Source organism: Solanum dulcamara, chromosome 5 (assembly GCF_947179165.1).
Source record: "Solanum dulcamara chromosome 5, daSolDulc1.2, whole genome shotgun sequence".
In the NCBI taxonomy this organism is placed as follows: Eukaryota; Viridiplantae; Streptophyta; class Magnoliopsida; order Solanales; family Solanaceae; genus Solanum; species Solanum dulcamara.
The window spans coordinates 72,013,290-72,033,854 of NC_077241.1; the positions used below are offsets into that span (position 1 = coordinate 72,013,290).

Here is a 20,565-nt window from a genome sequence, read left to right on the forward strand (position 1 = left end):
ATTCTTTTCATTTACCAACAGAAAAAGTCGAAGCTTAATTATCTTCGGAGCTTAATTATCTTTACCTTTTTCAAAGTCAAATTATAGTTTGATCAATAATTTTTTGGAGCAATATGATATTGAAGTGATCAAAATTCTGAGTATTTCTCACATTCAAGTTTCATTCTCCATTATTTGACATGAAAGTCTCCAACAAACACCGCTTCTAACAGATTCAATTGAGGAGGATCATATTTCAACTGATAAGTTTTCTAATATTAAATAACAGGAAAAATAATAATTGCATAATACTAAACTCAATTACCGAAAAAGTTTACGATAATATTTTTGGCGTATCTCAAAATACTAAATACGAAGGGATGACTTAATTTTTGTGGGATTTGCTAGTTTCATGATAAATTCTAGGGCAGAATAGATCAGAACCCCCTGAACTTGTCGACTTTTATTTGGTGTACACCTAAGCTTTATGTTGGCTTAATGATCCTCCTCAACTTGGTAATTTGATAATCGCGGCCCCCTTGAATGCTGATGTGGCAAAGAGCGTGAATGCACTCTCTTTTAGTCGCGTGAGAGGGTAGAAAATCGAAAAAACCAGCTTTCAAGTGGTATTTTCAACTATTAAATGCCCCATAATTAATATAATGATTTATTTGTTTCAATCGAATTTCTCCATACTTTTTCTTAATATACATTACATATTTTATTTTGAATGTATTTTAATTCTTTTTCAGATGCAATTATTATTTGTTGATATATATTTCTTTTATTTTTCAAGACCCAAATTTACAAAATTTAGTTGGAACTTTATTTATTTTATCCATTGAAGGTTTAGCCAAAATTTAAAAATTTAAACAGATATTTTCTAGAAAAAAAATGTGTATTTTCTTTATGCAAAATTTATTTATTTCAATTGTGCGCTTTTTATTTTTTGGGCCAAATAAATAAATATTTTGTTGAAATTTTATTTAGTTCTTCTTTGGATACAACAATTATTCTTTCTAACTGTGTATTTCTTTTTTTCTTGGTCTTGATTAAAATATCATTATCTTTAGCCAAATAAAAAAAATATAGTCAAAATATCATTGTTTTAATTTTTTAATACAAAATTGGCTTTGAAAAGATGATTAAATAATTAATGAACTTAAAAAGGTAAAATATATATTTTATTCTAAAAAAAAAGCCACATGACCAAAAAAATCATGTGGCAGCGCGTGTATTACACATTCATGAGTTGCCAGCATTCAGGGGAGCCGCAACTATCAAATTACCAAGTTGAGGAGGTAATTAAACCATCACAAATTTAGGTTTACACTAAATAAAAGTCGACAAATTTAGAAGGGTCATGATCTATTCTGCCTAAATTCTAGTAAAAAGATGAAAGTTGTTAACTTTTAAATATTTAGAGGATATTTTTTACTAAAAATGATATTAGGTGGCAAAGTCAATCCAACCCGTTTAAGTTTGGATTGGTTATTGACTTACTCATTCATTAGCTCAACCCATTTCAACTCAGCCAATTTCAACCCGTAAAAAATGGGTTGATATGTAATTCAAATTGACTAATGAGAAATTTTGTTAAAATATTTTTAATTTTTTTTTTTCAATTTGATATGTTACATATAGCCATAATAAAGAAAAAAAAGAATTTTATTAGGTACTAAAATAATTTTAAAAAATAAATAAAACAATTAAGCTTAGTAAAAATTGGATTGAGTTTAATCTTGATCCGTTATATAATCCATTTTGACCCAAATTAATTTGGTATTGGGTTGGGTCTTAATCTAATTATTGTCTTAACCTATTATAATCCATCCAAATTTGACCCAATCCGTTGGATTGCCACCCCTAATTTTAAGGATATAATTATGTTTAGAATATATTTTAAGAATGTTTATAGTTTTGTCATTTCTCGGAAATTTAATTGATATTCTATACTCTATAGGGTTTCGGGACTCTGAACTCTGAATGTTTCAGGCGACGGAGGGAAAAGCATAGGGAAAATGAGCACTGGCAGTTCGCTGTCGTCGTCACCGGCGAGGTCATCGAGTTCGACGATGGCGATGATCGGAGGAAATGTAGGGCCGTCATCGTCTATAGCCGTTGATGACTTCAATTTCCCGCCTGATCTCGTCTCCATTCAAGACCGCAAAGACGAGGCTCTTCAAGGTCCGTACAATTTTTCGCATCTACTTTTTCTTTTTATTTAACATTTCTAGTTTATCAGTTATACTATTATTAGTTTTCATGTAAAAATCTGTTAGCTTGGAAAAAGATCTAATTTATTTTGTAAATCAGCTGATTAACCTCAAGCTAGGCATGGATTCATGATTTTTACTGGATGTTGACATACGAGTAATTGATTATCTTAAGTTGTTTTTACAGTAGGCTACAAGTTGCAAAACTTGCTTGCATATTGAAACTTGCAGATTTATGCTGGTATACAAAGTTCTAGTCTTGAGAGTGTTAATATGTTTTACCCACTGATTATACGTTCTATTAGTTGGTGATAAATGTTGATAAAGCTCAATTTCAAGTTTTTATGCTTTTGTGTATCATCATGGTGTCTATATTGTTCTATATCCAGTGAAAATAAATAAGTTTCATTGGTTTTAAGTGTTTTTTCTTACCTTTTTTATGTGACTAGTTGGTTAAACCTTATAGATCATTCTTTTTTCTTTAATAGTAAAATGAATACTTATTATTGTGATTCAGTGGATACATTTTATTATGCAATAATAAAGTTGTATTCCCTTATCAAAAGTTTATGTAAGGAAACTGTATCGTATATATAGATCGATCTTCTTGTTATATAGGTAGTTTTAATAAAGCAGATAATGAATGCTGGTTACTTTGTTTATAAGTAGTAAAAAGCAAGTGAAAATCTTGTTATTAATAAAGAAAGTCAAAATCCTCTCTGCAGATTGTATCATTCTTATAACTTTTCTTTTAAACAATGTAACAGAGATTTTATTAACAATTGAAGTAATCCTTAGCACAAAGGCTGTTCTATGAGTAAACCAATGTTACAGGACCCCAAAAAGAAACTTCACTTCTTAGTTACAAAGACCCCAACATATCAACAACTGAGACTTACATCTTCTACTAGTGCCTCCTTGCACCAAAAATGAAACAATGATATAAAGTTCATAATGATCTTCTGTTCAGAGTTTGCTATCCCTTCAAAGCATCTTGAGTTTCTTTCCTTCCAGATTATCCGCCAGATGCATGCAGGAACCATATTCCACCAAGTCATCTTCCTCAATAAGATGCCTGGGTCATTCCAGCATGCTATCATTTCAGCAGTTGTCCTAGGCATTATCTAGTTTAGACCTTTCAAACTCATGAACAGCTGCCACTGCTTGCTGGTAATTCTACAATGGAAAAACAAGTGGCTGTTTTTTTCCATCTCTCTCACACATAAAACACCTAGAGCAAAGTTGTGTTCTTCTTTTCACCAATCTGTCATGGGTCAAGACTGCCTCCTTTACCACTAACCAGCAAAAGCAGGCCACTTTGAATTGGATATTCACCTTCCAGATGTGCTTCCAGTTCCAAGACCCATTGTGTTGTGTTTCGGTCCTGTTTAGTACCCCATAAGCTGATTTCACTGAGGAAACTCCTCTGCTGTTTCTGTCCCAGATTAGACTACCCTCCTGTTCAGTAGTGCCTTTAAAACTTTCGCGAAGTCTTAAGAGTTCAGCCACTCTAGCAACCTCCCAGTCATTTAGAAGCCTTCTAAAAGTAAAATTCCACCCCTGCTGTCCCCAAGTCTCTGCCACAGTTGCTTGAGGTTGTAGCACTAAAATGAACAGATCTGGGAAATGTCTTTTGGAGGGCCATTTCCAATCCAGTTATCATTCCAAAAATTTGTCTCGACACCATTGCCAATTTTTATGCTAACATTGCATATCAAGTTAGATGGCCATTTCTTATAACTTTTGTTTCTCAATGGTTTTAAATTGTTGGTTTAGATATACACTGGTAATAAGTTTGAGTAAATTCACGTGTTAATAATGAAAGTGAGTGATTTCACTCTGTCTGAAACAAGTCTAATTTTGAATGACTTCTTGTGAACTTAGAGGAGCACCATATTTCAGATCAAATGACTAAGTAGTAACAATGTTTGCATAGATTATCAAGCATCTCACCCTGGGCTATATGGGTGGAAATGATAGGGATAATATTTCAAATAGGTGAAGTGTGATGGTGATTTGGTTTATTCTTGTAGAAATCAGGTAGTGAGAATGATGATTGTAGTTGTGAGTCTGTTAATCGCTAGCAGCATGAATGTCAGACACATTACCATTTTCAAATAAAAGAAAAAGTATGAGTGTCAGACTGGATATCAAAGGATTAAGTTAGTCTTGCATTTTTCAAAAAGGAAAATTCAAGTGGATGTGTTTCATTTACTCAAATACTGGCACCTTTTTCTTTGTAATTGGTGGAAAATGCTGAAAGCTCCATTAAATTTAGTGACATTGACTCCATTTTTTCTGGACAGAAGACAGAGATATTAAGTGAATACGTCTCTTAGTTTCCGTACGAAATGATGGATGTTGGTAAAGCCTTGATGTTTTTCAAATTTTCTGAAGGAATAACTTGGAGGCCAGCTGTCTACTGGTTTAATTTCCATTTTCCTAAGATGGAAGTAATAGAAGTTGAGGACCACCTAACTAAAGATACCCTGGTAACTCTCAAGTAACGCATGTGCCAACATCATGTTAAGAAAGCATTCACTGTGTTTCCACTTGCCCAAAAAAATACTTGGGAAAAATAAAAACTGAAACAGAGTGTTTCATTATGATCCTTTTAAGCATTGTGCAGTGATTGATGAACCACACATCCAAGAGACCATTGTTTATATTGTCATATTTTCGTCACTTATAATCTCTGCTAGTTGTTTTCTAGCAAAGAAATATTTGTTAATCATCCTACTTTTTGGTTTGATTCTTTTTAATTTTTGACGAGATGGTTAAAGTCATGCATCTAGAACAGCCTCCGCATCCTAAAGTAAGTTTGATAAACGATGAAGTAGACAATAAGTGTTCTTTATTCGTATGTGAAAGTAAATAAAGGTAAAAAACTAATGCGAACTGTATTTCAGAAGGTTATATCTATTATATTTAGTTTTTTTTTTTATTTTGGTAAAACTATTATATCAAGGATTTTAGCATGGCAAGATGCTTAATTTTGTGCCTTATACTATGTTTCTCATTTTTATCTTCGCAATGCTACACTATCTTAAATCTATCAGTACTTCATGAGGAATGTTCAGATTTGTTATTTGATAACTTTTAGCTGTTGGTTCTGTTGATAGGTTTGAAAAAGGAGAAGAAAAAAAATACCAAGGTCAAAAATGGCTTCTCCCACATCGGATAGAGAAGAAATATTTCTTTGTTTTTGTACTTATAAAAGGAGCTTAGCTCCTTGGTTTAAAACACTACCAAAAATTCAATTCCTTCTATATTAAAATAGAGATTTAGAGAATTTTCTCTTGGAGATCTTTTGGGTGTAGTATTTTAGGAATTTGGGTGTGTTGGGAAAAATATTGTGCATTGTATGGTGTAATAATTTTCATATAGTGAATATTTTTTTGAGAGGCCCGTGGTTTTTCTCCAATTAGGGAGTTTTTCACGTTAAATTTTTGTGTTGTTATTCTCTTTAAATTTCTTTGTTATTTTCTACTTGAAGGCGGTTCGGAAAGGACGAGTATTAGTCGGGTTTTCTTTTCCAACAAGTGGTATCAGAGCCTTAGGTGTGGAATAATTCTTTAGAAATTTTAGTATGCTCTGTGGTTGCAGTTTTGTCTGATCTTCCACATCAGAATTTTTTTTTGAATTAGAATTATTGAGCTTTTGGTGTGGAATAATTCTTTTGAAATTTTAGTATGCTCTGTGGTTGCAGCCTTTTCTGATCTTCCACATTAGAAAGAAATTCTAGATTAGAAGTTTCGTCCTGGTGGAGTAGCAAGTAGAGTCTAATTCCGGTGGAGTTGCTTTGGGGTACTTGTTTTTTTGGTAATAGTAGAATAAGTACAATCTAAAGAGGTTTTGGCTAAGGAAAGACTTGGTACTTAAGTGTATCTGTTGTGATCCACCTCTCTTTCCTGAGAACTAATTTAGTGGGTGTTTTTTCATTACTATTGTCTATCTAGTAGTACTGATAAGCAAGATGAGGATAAAATTTGACATTGAGAAATTTAATGGAAGAATTAATTTTGGCTTGTGGCAAGTGCAAGTCAAGGATGTGTTAATTCAACTAGTGGAAAAGATGACAAGGGTTCAGAAAAATCTGAAAGCAGAGGAGACTCAGAAAAATTCAAAATTAGTGATGAAGAGTGGGAAGAGCTAGACATGAAAGTGACAAGTCAGATTCGCTTGTGTTTAGCTAAAAATGTTCTTGCTAATGTGATTGAATTGTCTACAACAAAGGAATTGTGGGAGAAACTTGAAGAAATGTACCTAACCAAAAGTATTTCAAATAGATTATATTTGAAGGAGCAATTTCATAAATTGCAAATGGATTAAGGTACAACTATTTCTGATCATCTGAGCGTCTTGAATGAGATTGTTTTTGAATCAGAATCAATTGGAGTGAAAATTGATGATGAAGACAAGACTCTTCGACTCATTTGGTCTCTTCAATCTTTCTATAAGCACATACAACTCATTTTAATGTATGGAAAGGAAACTGTGATTTTCTCGGAAGTGATGAGCAAATTAATTTTCGAGGAAAAAAGAAGAATGGAGGTGAAAGATCTCAAAAAAATTCAGCTCTTGTTGTTAAAGGAAAATAAAAGCAAAATAAAAGCTCCAAGAAAAAGTTCATTTTTGCTGGGATTGTGGTCAATCGGGACATGTTAAGAGTAAATGTCCAAATAATGGGGCTAGTTCTGCTAGAAGCTCGAAAGGAAATGCTGCCAATGTTGTTTCCAAGGGGATGATATTCTTTTGTAAGAAAGATGAAAATCCTCATTGCATGAATGCTACCTTTAAAATTGCCATGGAAGAGGATGTTTAATTGGTAGCTGGTCCACAAGTTTGCACATGGACATTGGTTGATTGTGATGCAAGATGTGTGGTGGAAAGGATGTCGATGGCTAATGAACTCTTAAGAAATCAACAAGAGGGTTGCACCATAAGTTATTATTAGCAAATTTTTCGACATGAGCCGAAATTGAAATTCTTGAAATTGGGAAGTGATTTCAAGTGGAAATTCTTGGATTGGTTCTTCAATTTGAGTGGATGTACTCTTTATGGTGGGGATATGCTAATTCTTGATATTAGAATTATGATTGTCGGTAGCAGACAATGTGAAAGTTGCAGCTGTGCGTTGTTGGCCAGTTTTTGAGTCGGGTGGAGAACTGATTATATTTTGTGTAGCTGGACAACTGTAAAGGGCTAACGATTGGTATTTTTTTCTTCCTTTTCAAAGGTGGAAATTTGTTGGTAGGTTTGAAAAAGGAGAAGAAAAAAAATACCAAGGTCAAAAATGGCTTCTCCCACGTCGGATGGAGAAGAAGTATTTCTTTGTTTTTGTACTTATAAAAGGAGCTTAGCTTCTTGGTTTAGAACACCACCAAAAATTCAATTCCTTCTATATTAAAGTAGAGATTTAGAGAATTTTCTCTTGGAGATCTCTTGGATGTAGTATTTTAGGAATTGGGGTGTGTGGGGAAAAATATTGTGCATTGTATGGTGTAATAATTTCTTTGTTATTTTCTACTTGAAAGCGGTTCGGAAGGGACGAGAATTAGTCGATGGCTTTTTCCCAACAGGTTTAGGTATATCAAATAACTTGCGATGCAAGAACCTAATATTTTAAACTGTTGTCAGTTCATTGAGCTCATTTCCTCAATTTTATCTTCTCATGCCATTTACTGCTTGAGAAAGGACGTAAATGGTTCGTGTGACTCTTTCTATCTGATGGGAAAAAGCTTTTGCCTTTGTTTTAGGCCATCAGTTACTTGGGTTATAAGTGGGAGATTTGAGGTAGCAGAGCTGTGTCACCACAGATTAAGCCAATTGAAGTTCTTAGCTCTATAAAACTTGGTTACATAATTGTAATTAGGCAAACACAAACCAAAACAGCATGAATGGTTCTTTACATCCCCTTTTGAATAAAATAACATTGCTTGCAATTAGTCAGAATGTTTGGCCACTGAATTTGGCTTCGAAACAATTCCTTTATCAAGCTGAGAAAGCCAATGCCAGTCTTTGCAGTATTTTCTCCCGTCTTATCAGTGGAAAGATGAACTACACTAGGTCAATGTTGTAACAGACTTTCTTTATCTGAGAAATTTTCAGTTGTTAGCTGATGATATAGTTTGTTTCAGTTTTTATTCAGAGAATTAATGTTCTCTTTGCAGTTCTCAAATCTGATCTGATGGCTTCACTGAACAAAGAGGTTAAATCCCTAGACGAGGATAGCTGGATGTTTGATGGACCTCGGTCTTGTATTCACAGGATTTCTAGGCCAGGTAGCTCGCGAAGAGCAAAAATGATATTAGCGCTCATTTAGGAAACTTGATGATCATCTTCTTTCCATTTAGGTGACATGATGATAGTGTACCTGATGCCTTACTGCTATGCATTTACAGGTCGTCTTCACAAACATGTAGAAATTGGGAAGCAGAATTCTAAGTTGGCGGCCACATTAAAATGAGGAATGTTTTCTTGTGCAGATTGCAATATAATGTAGCCTTCATGTTAATGATTTGTACTACTAATTTTTTACTGTTAATTTTTACTCAATGATTTTCCAGAAGCTTGAATTTCATGTTGAGATTTTGTTAGATTTTGGAAATTACCCTCTCCGTTTCAGATATGGATAGTCTTTTGGAAATACAAAGTTACCAAAAAAAAACACGGCTACCCTTTCAATGTCAGGTAAAGATCAGAGGATTTTCTATAAAATATATTTATATTACTTTTAAACATATCGTATAAATTTTATATCACAAAATATAAAAGTTGATCTTCGCAAAAATAAGTAGATATCCCAAGGGTGCACAGCACACGTATGGAATAGTAACTTGGTGCACAAGCTCTCTGCTAAATTATTGACATTTTGGGCTCATATTTTGTCTTTTTGGAAATAAAAGTTACCAAAAACAAACAATACGGAAACCTTCTCCACATCAAGTTAGGATTGGAGGATTTTCTAGTATAAAAAAAGCAGCTGCTACCCTTTGTTATTATTTACAATCATTCTATTACAAATTAGTACTAAGAAGAAAGGGACAATAGTTATTATGGATCAGTGGGAGAAGCTTTACGTTCTTGGTGCTGGCTCTTACGGCAAAGTCTACTATGCAGTGAAGATCGATCCTTCTTCATTATGTGCTTCTGTTGCTGCTGTTAAATGTTGTGATATTTGCCATTCAACTTCACTCCAACAAGAAGCACAAATCTTGACAACTCTCAAAGGTTGTCCTTACGTCGTACAATTTTTTGGAGCAGACGTCAGCATCGACAATAGTAATATTCCAACTTACAATCTGTTTCTTGAATATGCATCTGGTGGATCGCTGCACGATTTGATCAACAATTACAAGAGAGGAATGAGAAAGATGTCAGAATTGGAAGTAGGTATCTATGCCTATCAACTCTTAAAGGGCATTCAACACATTCATAAGATAGGGTGGGTTCATTGTGATATTAAACCCGCTAATGTTTTGGTTTTCAATAATGCTGAACGTGGTGGGATGCACAAGTTGAAGTTGGCTGACTTTGGATTGTCGTTGAGAGTTGCGGAAAGAATGGCATACATGACTGGAAAAACATTGAGCAATCGAGGGACACTACTTTACGCGCCCCCAGAATCTTTGACCAGTGGTTTTCATTCCAAAGCTTATGATATATGGTCACTGGGGTGCACCGTGGCAGAGATGATGACTGGGAGCCGCGTTTGGATTTATCGCAACACTAAGGATTTGCAATCGCAGATTATGAATGAATACCCCATGATTCGGGGTAATGTTTCTGATATTGCCAAAGATTTTTTACAAAAATGTTTGATAAAGGATCCTCTAAGAAGATGGACGTCAGAACAACTACTCCAGCATCCATTTATTCAGCAAGCTTTATTATGTAGTCGGATGCAAGGGAGAACAGCAAGGGTTAATCCATTAGGTTGCCAAATTCCATTTCGAGGATACAATGAAGCGAATAAGATCACTGCAAAAGCACTTATATTATAGGAGTAGTACCTTAGCAAGATCTCATGGGATGTTACTTTGTATTTCTTTCTATCAATATGAATATGAAATCAATGGCTTTCAAACATTACAAGATGTAATAGTAGCTTGTAGAGTGTACCAAAAAAGTAATAATAATAGTTGTCTGTTTCTTTTAAATTATGTTAACTAGATTTTATTTTGTCATTAACTAAATTTAGTTATGTTTCTGAAAAGTCTCAACTGGACGAGCAGTAACCTTAATGCTTCATAGGATCCGGCATGCCTTGTGTGAGTTAAAAGAACAAAATTATTGCCACATGTGTCCCATTCTCCAAAATGCTATTAATTTTGGAGTATCCAACACACACTCAATTTTTAAAAAGTCCAAGCACCATATCTTATAGTATATGAAGGCCCAATATTCTGGAATATGCCTTCCGGACGTCTTGCTGAGACGAAAAGGAAAAACATTAATTTCTTTAGATTTCCAGTAATCAGTTGATCCAAATTGGCACAAGTAGTACATAATTGAATATCACCAACATTTCCGTTGCATTAGCTTCCTAAAGGCACTGTATTCACGTGAATCCAGTCGCTTTTGTCCGGATCCTCTTTATATATACACGTATACTAAGAATCAGGTAAATATATATAATTGTGAACCAAATTATTATTGTAGCACTAACTTAAGGTTGTCGTAGAAATTCATAAAATTCATATTTTGAATCCGCCATTGTTAGCTTCCCTCCTGGATCCTGATAGATGGATAAAGATAAAAAAAGCGAAGGTTGGATTGAGGGTAGTGGAAATGGCTTCAGATAATTTTTAAAGTGTTGAAAAGCTAAAATCTTAAAACATTTGAAATTGGTTGGCAAAATTCTTAAACGAAACTTGACGTCCAATTGCTTAATATATCAATCCTGTCAATATAATTATCTTTATCTAAGCTGAAGTACTAATAAATCTACTAAAAACTTTTTCAAAATGTCTTTTCATCGCCAATAGAGATACTTTTTCTTAGGACATACAGGGATTTCTTTAACGAGGGGCTTAACAAAATTAAATTTGTCTACCTAATTAACAAAATCAATTTTAATTGCAGATGGTTTCATTATTTCAGTTGTAATAGTTATACATCATATCAAAACATTGTCCCTACGAAGACAGTCCAAGTTATTGTGCAAGGGGCGATGCCTACCCCAGCTATCTTCAGCACATATCATGGGATTGACTCAATCCAACAATCCGAACCAAATGGGTGTTTTTGATTCAAAATGAATCCCAATGAAGGTACTATATAGGTATAATAATGTAGCAGTCTAATGATCAAAGGTCAAACTGTGATTACATACAAAAACGACAATGAAAACGAATATGCTTGAATGAAGCAAAGATTACTATTGAACCTAGAAAACATGCAACTATATCACGCAAGTCATAACTCAACCAAATTGATAATGAAGGCATATATTTAGCTTCCTCTGGAAAAGAATTGTTTTGTTGCTACGACACTGAGGTCTTTGAGTCCAAACACGTGCATCACTTGTGCCCTCGGAAATACATGTACACTTTCTGCAATGATAGAACAGAAGAAAACGTCACAAGATGAAAGTAAAGATGGTCAGGTCAGCATACAACATTTTTTTCTTTTTCCCCCCTCCATATCATACTACCATAAGAAGAGGGAATCAAATTGTTTGGTTTTGTTCTTTTCCATTTTAAATAATGAGCATGGCCAACTTGCAGAGCACCTTGACTATTCTACTGGGTACCTGCTACCTCCTACCCACACAGGTACCGGATAACTCTGCCTTTTTAGCCAGATGGAAAGATATCATTTTCTCTCTCAGCTGGAATTGTCTGATCTTTAATATGAGGATTGGTACTAGGACCGCTAACTTCCCCGGGAATCAACTATCAAAATGGTACCCATTTGAATTCTAAGATAGCTCTTTTCCCCTCAAGTTGTATAGCATTTAAACAGTCAGTTTTGGAGCTTGTTATCAAGCATAGGGAAACTAAGGTTTCCCCTCAAGTTGTATAGCATTCAACCTTAGTTTCTGAATAGGGCTACCGAAAGATACAAAAACCCCACCCCCACCCCAAATGACCTCCAAAACTGACTCTTCAGTTAGTACCTTTACTGTTCAAAGGACGTACAAGCTCCAAAAGAAAAACTACTTGGACATCTGGATATCTATATCTGGTTGAAAACCTAGCAAATTATCTTTCCTTCTTTTTTGATAAAAGGAAAACCCAGTAAATCATCAAAGATATGGGGATGCATTTTTCTTGATATATGAGAGAAACCAGATAATACCTTGTCCTCCCTCCTCCCCCAAAAAGACTACCCTTCACACAGCAAGCATTAGCTGAAATATGAATTGAAGTACAATTTCTCTCTTTCCCTTGATAGATTTCACTTTTAGGCCACATACACATGAAGCTCAAGCCACAAGGCAAAGATGAGCAAAACTAAAAAAGCTAAAAAGTGGAACAGCAGATACCAGAACACTGTGTGGAGCATTGCCCCAGTTGATTGTCATACAATTAATGTATTAACAAACCTGACATGAAGAATCTCAATACAGTAAAAAACTCACCTGCAACACCCACAAGCTAAGCAAAACTTCCAAGCAGAAGAAGCCAAATCCAATCAAATAAAATATCTGCAAAAAGAAGAGAAGGACAGCACAAGAATATATATTAAGAAGATAAAAGATCAAACAAACTGATAAGCTAATACAAGCATTAACACGAAATTTTCTTGGGAGTTTCAATTATCTAAGAAAGCTTTAATTGTGGTAAATCAGTTAACAAACTACGTGCAATACGCAATCAGAATATCAAATGAATTGAGTTATTGTTCAAGTAAGAGACTGCAATAAAGCTTTTTGATCCGCTAAATCAGTTAACAAACTAACTGCAATACGCAATGAGAAAAATAACATGAAATTTTAGTTATTGTTCAAGTAAAAGACAGTGCACAAGTTAAATCAGATTCAATCTGCTAATAATGAGAAATTGAGAGTATTTCCCCTTTACCTTTTTAACAATAATACTTGGAAGGGAAGTATCTAATATCAAGCAGTATGGTCGTTTGGTATGATGTATTAGGTAGAATAATGCTGGTATAAAACTTTAATACGATGTTTGGTTGCAAATCTCACCTATGTACAACTAATAGCAGTATTACTTGTACACCCTATTAGGATTATTATACATAGTAAACAATGGCATTCAATTTTTTGTTTCAAAGGAATGTGTCAAAGAATTTGTTATTTTTTTCCTCTCATTAAAATAAGAGCAAATAACTAAACAACTTACCCCAACCAACACATGGTCAGAGAAGACATCAATTGCTGCAAGGATACCCCTGGAATGAAGTAAAAAGGAAGCAGAAATAATTAGTGAAGAAAAATATAAAAAGACAATGACAATCCAAGGGAAAGTGGAAAACCCTTGATAACAATCACTGCATTTAACAAGCATCAATATTTCATCGCTCTTATTCACGTTCATGAAGAGCATTTCTTACCATTCAAGACTCGTATCATTCACTCATTTAATTTAAACATTATAGAGTACAACCAGCCCTTTAAGCGGTCAATTTCCTTTTAACTATTTTCATATCAATATGGTACAAATATCCTTATCAAAATAATCAATATGGTACAAACGCGGGAAAATTGATGCACCAACAAGGGAAGCGGTAATCCGTTGGTCACAAAACTAAAGCATGTTCTTTTCGTGGTGCATGACACCAATGGGTTCTTGGGATCTTCAACTCTTCTATTATCACCCTATGAACCAAATTATTTGCACAAACAAGGAGAAGAAGGCAACAAGGCCACTGCATCCACTCCAACTGCCAGCACAGTTTCTAGGATAATATAGAATTTAAAATATATTTTCACCTAAAAGCTATGTTGCTAGGACTCTTCAAAAATGTCAATGGGTCCATGTCGGATTCTTCAAAAGTAGTGCATTTGTGGAGAATCCGACATGGGTGCGGCATTGAAAGTGAAGAGTCCGCACAACTTAGCCTAAAAGGCGTATCCATATAGACTAGCAAATTCTACTAAGCTAAAACTGCCTGTCAGAACTAGCAGCTTATATAGAATACTGAACTCTAGAATGTGAGGTTAATGCACTAAAAATTACAGCAGAACTTACGTGAAGGATTTTCCTTGAAATACAATGGGAGGAGCAATAGCAGCAATTATGCAAAATCCAATGTGCAACTGCACGTAAAAACAAACAAACAAACTCAAAAACAACTCCTGGCATAAAATAGACAGCATCTTCATCACTTTTGTCAGAAGAACGAACCAAGTAGAACATGAAAAACCATCCAAACTTCAATGCACTGTTAGTCCTGCACATCCGCACAAGCTCAGATGAAAAAAGGTCAGTCTGTGATGTGGAAATCAAAAATGAAAAGAAAAAACTGGGGGGATTTTACAAAGGCAAAAGGGGGATGAAATGACAGTGAAACATCACTAGATACCTCATCGCGTTATACAGAGGCCTGTACCACAAAACGTACGAAAGGGGACATCCCGTTAAAGCATATATTACAGCCAGGAAAAAGATTTTAACACCTATAGAAGGCAAGAACTAGATGATGTTAGATGAATTGAACTTGAATTTACTTTTAGATCTTTAAACCAATAAAAAGGAATGCCACATGAGCTGCCGCAGAAAAGAGAGAACAAAGCTCACCGCCATCCTTAATCCAACAGATAGTCACGGCAAGAACATTGAACGCCAGACAAAAAACAATACCTGTAGAAAGATTTTGGAGCAAACCCAAAGAGGTTATGAAATAGCAGATGATTCATATAACACTCGAAAGAAAGAGTAAGGAAATACAAGATTCATATAGCCCTTGAAAGAAAGAGTAACATTTGTGAGAGAGAAGGCAACTGTTGAATGAAGTATTATAGCCCATAAAGCAGATAATCATCTATCCCAGTTTATTATTTTACACAACAGCTATAAACCCTGTTGTGTAACAAAAGAAAAATCTACTAGTTTCGCTTCACCCTATAAAACTTACTCACATCTCAACCTAAAATGTTGAGTCACATGGATGAAGTTGCCAAATTACTTGCTATTAGGTTCCATATCAATTGTTGTTCTGTTACTTCTGGTAAAGAAACAGTATTGCTTAATTTCAATCAAAACATTGGACAATTGAATCTTCACAGCAGAACTACTGTTAAAGTTCGAAAAGACAAACTCAAAACTTGCAACTACTAATTTTATGCTGCTTGGATCCCAAAAAGATGTAAAGCAGAAAGCTAAAGCCTTTTGATCCTGATCACAAACGGCAGCAGTATCAAAAGTAGAAGTATGTTTATTCCATATGTTTCTCTCATACACTATTTTTTAAATCAGTAAGCAAAATTTCATCAATGTGGAGCCTGGCATATACAAAAATAGGCCATCCATTTCACAAAAATAAAAGATGGGATAACCTTTATACAAAAGTTACTCCTTGAATGAGCTAATGAAAACCATAATTCTAGTTCTCTCATAAACTATGTTCACCGTGGATTCTGAAAATGAGGTTTGCAAAATAGAGGGAAACCTCAATGTACCTTAACGGAAAACCCAGGTACTAAGGTTTTTTTTTAGCTTCCGAGAAAACCAAAATCTATCACCTCAACTTATGTTTCCTTCACAACAATGGTTGAATAATACTCCAGTATCAGTATTTCTATTAGCTAAAGAAGATTACTACATTGGCCACCCCATGATTAATTAGATATAATCATTTATGAAAATATTGTCAATTTGTCAAGGAGAAACAAGAAAATGTAGTTTGACAAAGGAGGCAACTGGTTATTAACTTATGTCTTAAAATACTAGCTCAATATAGTAAGAGACATTTGATACCACCAAACTAATAACTATGTGCAATGAAGCTATTGCTACTTGCTAAATGTGTTTAATTTTACAGAAATAACATTCAGCTATCAGTTCAATAGAGGAATTTAGGGTTGCACTTCTCGTCTATTAGTAGTCTGAGCGGCATCGGGACATAGGGGTCTTAATTTCTGTCAAACACCTGAATGAATAAAGTTTCATTTAGTTATATTGGTTCTTGTTTCAACAGACAGTAGGCAGAAACAGAGGGAAAGGATCCTCTGTTCAGATTCAAACCTCCATTAAATGCAAACAAATGAGGCCTTAGTCTGTTCCAAGAAATGATTCCTTTCTACATTTGGAGATAATCTAACTTAAACTTGCCATTTATCCTAATGACAAGATTTTACAGCCACACAAAAGTTGGCACATAGCCTTACAGCCACACAAATGTTATGAATGGCATGTTTAAAACCTGGCACGTCTTCCTTTCTTTTTTTAATCTCCGTGCCCAACTGAACAGGTTCACATAAAATGAAACAGACTGAGTAGTATATAACATGCATTACATCTTTTAAGCAAAATCCAGACAAAAAGGAGAAGCAGATAAACTGATGCACACTGCACATATTGAGCCCAGAAAAGTAAACAGACTAGGAAAAGTTTCATGCAAAACTCCAACAATCTGCAGTAGTAAAGTACAAATTGCTCATATCATAATCAAATGGTAAACTTGTAGGTACTTAATGACAAGTGGAAACTAGAGAAAATTTAGCAGAACAATTGCTTTTGATATTCATAAAAACATTCTTTTTTTAGAGAAAATAACAGAGAAGTGAGATGCTACCTAACCAGCTCGCAAAAGCCAAATACTGCAGACGCTGAGAATGAGCTGGTATTTCATTTGCTATATCATGATGAATAATTGGAAAAAAGGGAGGCCAATTCCTATCATCAGTTGGCACACCAGCTGAATTGAATCATACAAACGCATTACCTCAGCATGCTAAAGAGAAATAAGTCGATTTAATAATAATCTGAAACTAGCTGATGTCATTTCTTACCGCCAGCAACAGCATCTTCTCTTCGTTTAATATCCTGTTAAACCGGCACTTAATGAGAATCATGCATAAGCCTCAAACTGAGTTGAAGCAAATATGAACTAGAATAAACTACATATCAAGGGACTCATAACAACACATTCAGCTAAATAGTAGCATTTTGGGAAGCATTCACAAGCCTCAAACTGAATTGGGGAAAAATATAGACCAAAAAAACACTACAAGAGTTAAGGAGGTTATAGTAAATAGTTAGGCAAACAACAAGGAACTTAACTTTTAAAAAATTTGCATCCTTGCAGCAATAGATGATCAGAAATCAACAACAAAAAAAAGTATAATTCGCAGCAATGAACATAGCAAACAACAATTTTAAATAAAAAGAAAAACCAACTCTTTCTCTCCTTTGCAGATCTGCTTCCCAAGCTGCTAATTCTTTTTGCTTCTTATTGGGACCCTAAAACACAATTCAGAAGAACATATTCAGAACACACAATGCTCTTTCGAATTTGCAAACAAAAGCAAATCAGCTTCATTACATTCATTGAATCCAATGGGACGTCAACAGTTGCATCATGCTTTTGGCCAAAACCAAGAGTACTAGCAATCATTTGAGGAAAGCGTGATTTAGATGCAGGAGCAGAGCCACCCTTCTGCAAGAAAAATACAGATGATACAAATGAGGAGGATCTTGCACATTCAGAGCAGAGTCAAAGTAAATAGTGCATAAGAAGTCATAATTGGATTTAATGTAACAATAAATTCTACATTGCGACAAAGAGATTGTCAGTTGAACATAGATACACTGTAATAATTCGAGAACTGAAGCATGCACATTTTGGCACTAACAATACTCACAACCTTAAAAGATTAGTAGAAAATTCATATAATCTCTATGAAAGGACGAGTAGTTTTGATGGTTCTAGGTATTTCCAGGTCCTATGAGATATATGGGTGATTGTGTGTCCAAATAAGGAGGTAAGAAAGAGTCTGCTGAAGGATATGGAGGCCACGGTCCAACAGGGCAGGGCAGGGCAGCAAGTGACATTTGATACAGAGAACCATTTTATGCAACTCACCAGTACAGGCTATAAAATATGTTCTAGTTAAAGTAAGTAACCTTGCTTTAAGTCCTTTAGGGTATTAAAGCTCGTCAAATGTCCACTTACTGACTTGGTATTTTTCCATCTACAGAGTGTTTCAAGACGTGCAATGGTAAAAAATGGGTAGCTTTCTCACTCAACTCGAAACATGTCGCAGATACCTTCTTATCAATATATATACACACAAACACATCATAGGTCCCTTGTCAGCAGCATAATAGCCAACTATTAGTCTATTACACAACACTGGTTTCTTGATTTCAAGTGGAGGCGAACAAAAACAGACTGATCTTCCATTGCTTATTTTTCTTCTTTTTTTTGTGTGTGAAAACAATAAAGATAAATTTTAAATGTTTAGACTCCCTCTATTTTTTCAATAACTAGGAAAACCAGGGTTGATATTATTGTTATCATTTTCGTAGCCTCCATTTTCCCTTAAACGCATGAAAAAATAGCATCTGCATACCTAAATATAAAACATACAAGCCTTTAAAAAAAAATTCTTTCATTTAACAGTCCTCATCATAAATCAATTAGGACAAGTAACTTCACACCAAAGGCCGATTCCAAGCAAATCGCAACCTTTTAAAATTTAACGGGACGAAGAGTAATCCCCCGAGGCTCGAGCCAATCTTTCAAATTAAGCTTCAAATTTAGTTAGTGCATAAGGCATTCCCACTAATTTATCTTAAAATTCCCAAGTAGAAAATCAGCTAGATTTTATATTAATCCCACTAAAATACTGTATAACTTTACCACACCGACAAGCCAATCTTAAACACCACATTGTACCCCAAAAAATTAGGCAAAATCTAAATTCCTTAACAAACTTCCGCCATCCGAGTACTCAGATCAAGATCAAATCAAACAACTCATTCCAAATACCACCACATAACATCCGATAAAAAATCACAAAAACATTGAAAAATGATAATGCTAAACGAATAAATGTAACAATAGCTAGATCTAAGGAAAGCATCAAATATATATATTTTTTTAAAAAAGCATAAAAAACGCATCGAGAGAAAGGCGGTTACTGAAAAAGGATTGACTTCAGGCTCCTCTTCATCAAACGGATTCGGATCGTTTCCTCTCATATTCTCTCCTTCTTCTTCTTCAACCGTTCAAATTTGGAATCTGCAGAGAATTTTTCAGATATCAAAAGTGAAAAATTCAGTAAAAATTATGTAATTTGCAGATATACAAAGCAAAGGTGACTGAAGTTCTACTCTCATGTGCTTGCTGGTGACGCGGGACACCGAATCGAGAATTGAATTTACATATTTACCCATCAGGGGGTTGTAAAATCACCAGCTAATGCCACTTGTAAAGCGGTTGGGTTATGTTCGGGTGCCCTCGGTGTTTATTAGATGAGGGTTGTACTTGCCATCTCAGGATGACACGTGGGTGTGTTGTTTACGTGGCGAACGTTAATTGGCATAGATGGAGGCTTTGAGTGGGACTATGGGTGTTGTGTATACTGGATGATCTGGATATAATGTGAAATTACGAGTTTATCCCTCTACCGAATGGCAGGTCCCTTTGTCTTAAATGGATATAATGGGGATGAGAATTCTAAAGTGCAATTTAGTTCCTTGTTTGGTTGGTTGTTAGATAGGAGTATTTTGAAAGGTAAATAAACTTATAAGAAAAATAGGATATGAGATAGAGGTATTATAAAATGTAGAGTAAAAGATAAAATAAAATTATTATATAATAAGCAAAGATAAAAAAGTAATGATGCAATCACATCAAATTAATTGTTTGTTGTTTGCTTTCTTGAACAACGCTAGTAAAAATAGTAATAGGCTAGAAGTTTGGAGAGGAGTTAGCTAATTTGCATTGTGGATGGTTAAAATTGGGTGTCAACAAGGAGCCTTAGAGTTTAAAGGTTACAAATTAAAAAGGATTAAAATAGAGTACATGTAATGCAAGATTAGTGACGTATGAGGCCGAGGTAAAATTGAAATTTGATGTTCTAGTCATTCTCAAGAGAAAAAGCTATAAGTATTTTGAATCAGTAATTTAATGAGATGGTGTGATTGATGATGATGTCGTATATTGTATTAGAGTTGGTGAGTAAAATGAAGGCTCGTCTTTATGGTATTGTGCAGAGTGGTGTCTAGACAAACATTATTATATGTGGTAGAGTGTAGGAGGGATAAAAATTTTCACGTTCAAAAGATGAAGGTAACAAAAATGAAGTTGCTCAAATGGATGTGTGGACATACTATGAAAAATATGATTAAGAACGAATTTATAAAGGATAAAGTGAAAGTGGCCTCCACGTCAAATAATATGATAGAAACAAGATTGAAATGATATATACATATGAAGATGAATATGGCGA

At 34.6% G+C, this 20,565-nt stretch overlaps 3 protein-coding genes across 4 annotated transcripts; 2 read left to right on the top strand and 1 right to left on the bottom strand.

The window, feature by feature from the left end:
* Nucleotides 1-1,898: 1,898 nt before the first annotated feature.
* Nucleotides 1,899-8,805, top strand: LOC129889649 (protein SAMBA). The gene is made up of 3 exons (XM_055965045.1): nucleotides 1,899-2,166; nucleotides 8,369-8,479; nucleotides 8,600-8,805. The coding sequence occupies exons 1-3, from the start codon at nucleotides 2,001-2,003 to the stop codon at nucleotides 8,662-8,664; spliced, it is 342 nt and encodes a 113-aa protein (XP_055821020.1). The 5' UTR covers nucleotides 1,899-2,000; the 3' UTR covers nucleotides 8,665-8,805.
* Nucleotides 8,806-8,817: 12 nt separating this feature from the next.
* LOC129889648 (mitogen-activated protein kinase kinase kinase 20-like) lies at nucleotides 8,818-10,317 on the top strand. Its single transcript, XM_055965044.1, has 2 exons — nucleotides 8,818-8,888; nucleotides 9,318-10,317. Exons 1-2 carry the CDS (start codon nucleotides 8,882-8,884, stop codon nucleotides 10,199-10,201), a joined length of 891 nt encoding a protein of 296 aa, XP_055821019.1. The 5' UTR covers nucleotides 8,818-8,881; the 3' UTR covers nucleotides 10,202-10,317.
* A 1,107-nt stretch (nucleotides 10,318-11,424) lies between these two features.
* LOC129889650 (secretory carrier-associated membrane protein 4) lies at nucleotides 11,425-19,514 on the bottom strand. 2 transcript variants are annotated; one of them, XM_055965047.1, is made up of 13 exons: nucleotides 19,445-19,514; nucleotides 19,253-19,352; nucleotides 17,652-17,765; nucleotides 17,507-17,569; nucleotides 17,119-17,152; nucleotides 16,902-17,024; nucleotides 14,906-14,968; nucleotides 14,691-14,784; nucleotides 14,513-14,558; nucleotides 14,357-14,424; nucleotides 13,508-13,556; nucleotides 12,784-12,849; nucleotides 11,425-11,752 (listed from the first exon to the last, which is right to left on the bottom strand). In XM_055965047.1, the coding sequence occupies exons 2-13, from the start codon at nucleotides 19,310-19,312 to the stop codon at nucleotides 11,720-11,722; spliced, it is 813 nt and encodes a 270-aa protein (XP_055821022.1). In that variant the 5' UTR covers nucleotides 19,313-19,352; nucleotides 19,445-19,514; the 3' UTR covers nucleotides 11,425-11,719. The 2 variants fall into 2 exon arrangements, with proteins under 2 accessions (XP_055821022.1, XP_055821021.1); XM_055965046.1 differs by having other exon boundaries at nucleotides 19,253-19,454.
* Between the last annotated feature and the right edge of the window lie 1,051 nt (nucleotides 19,515-20,565).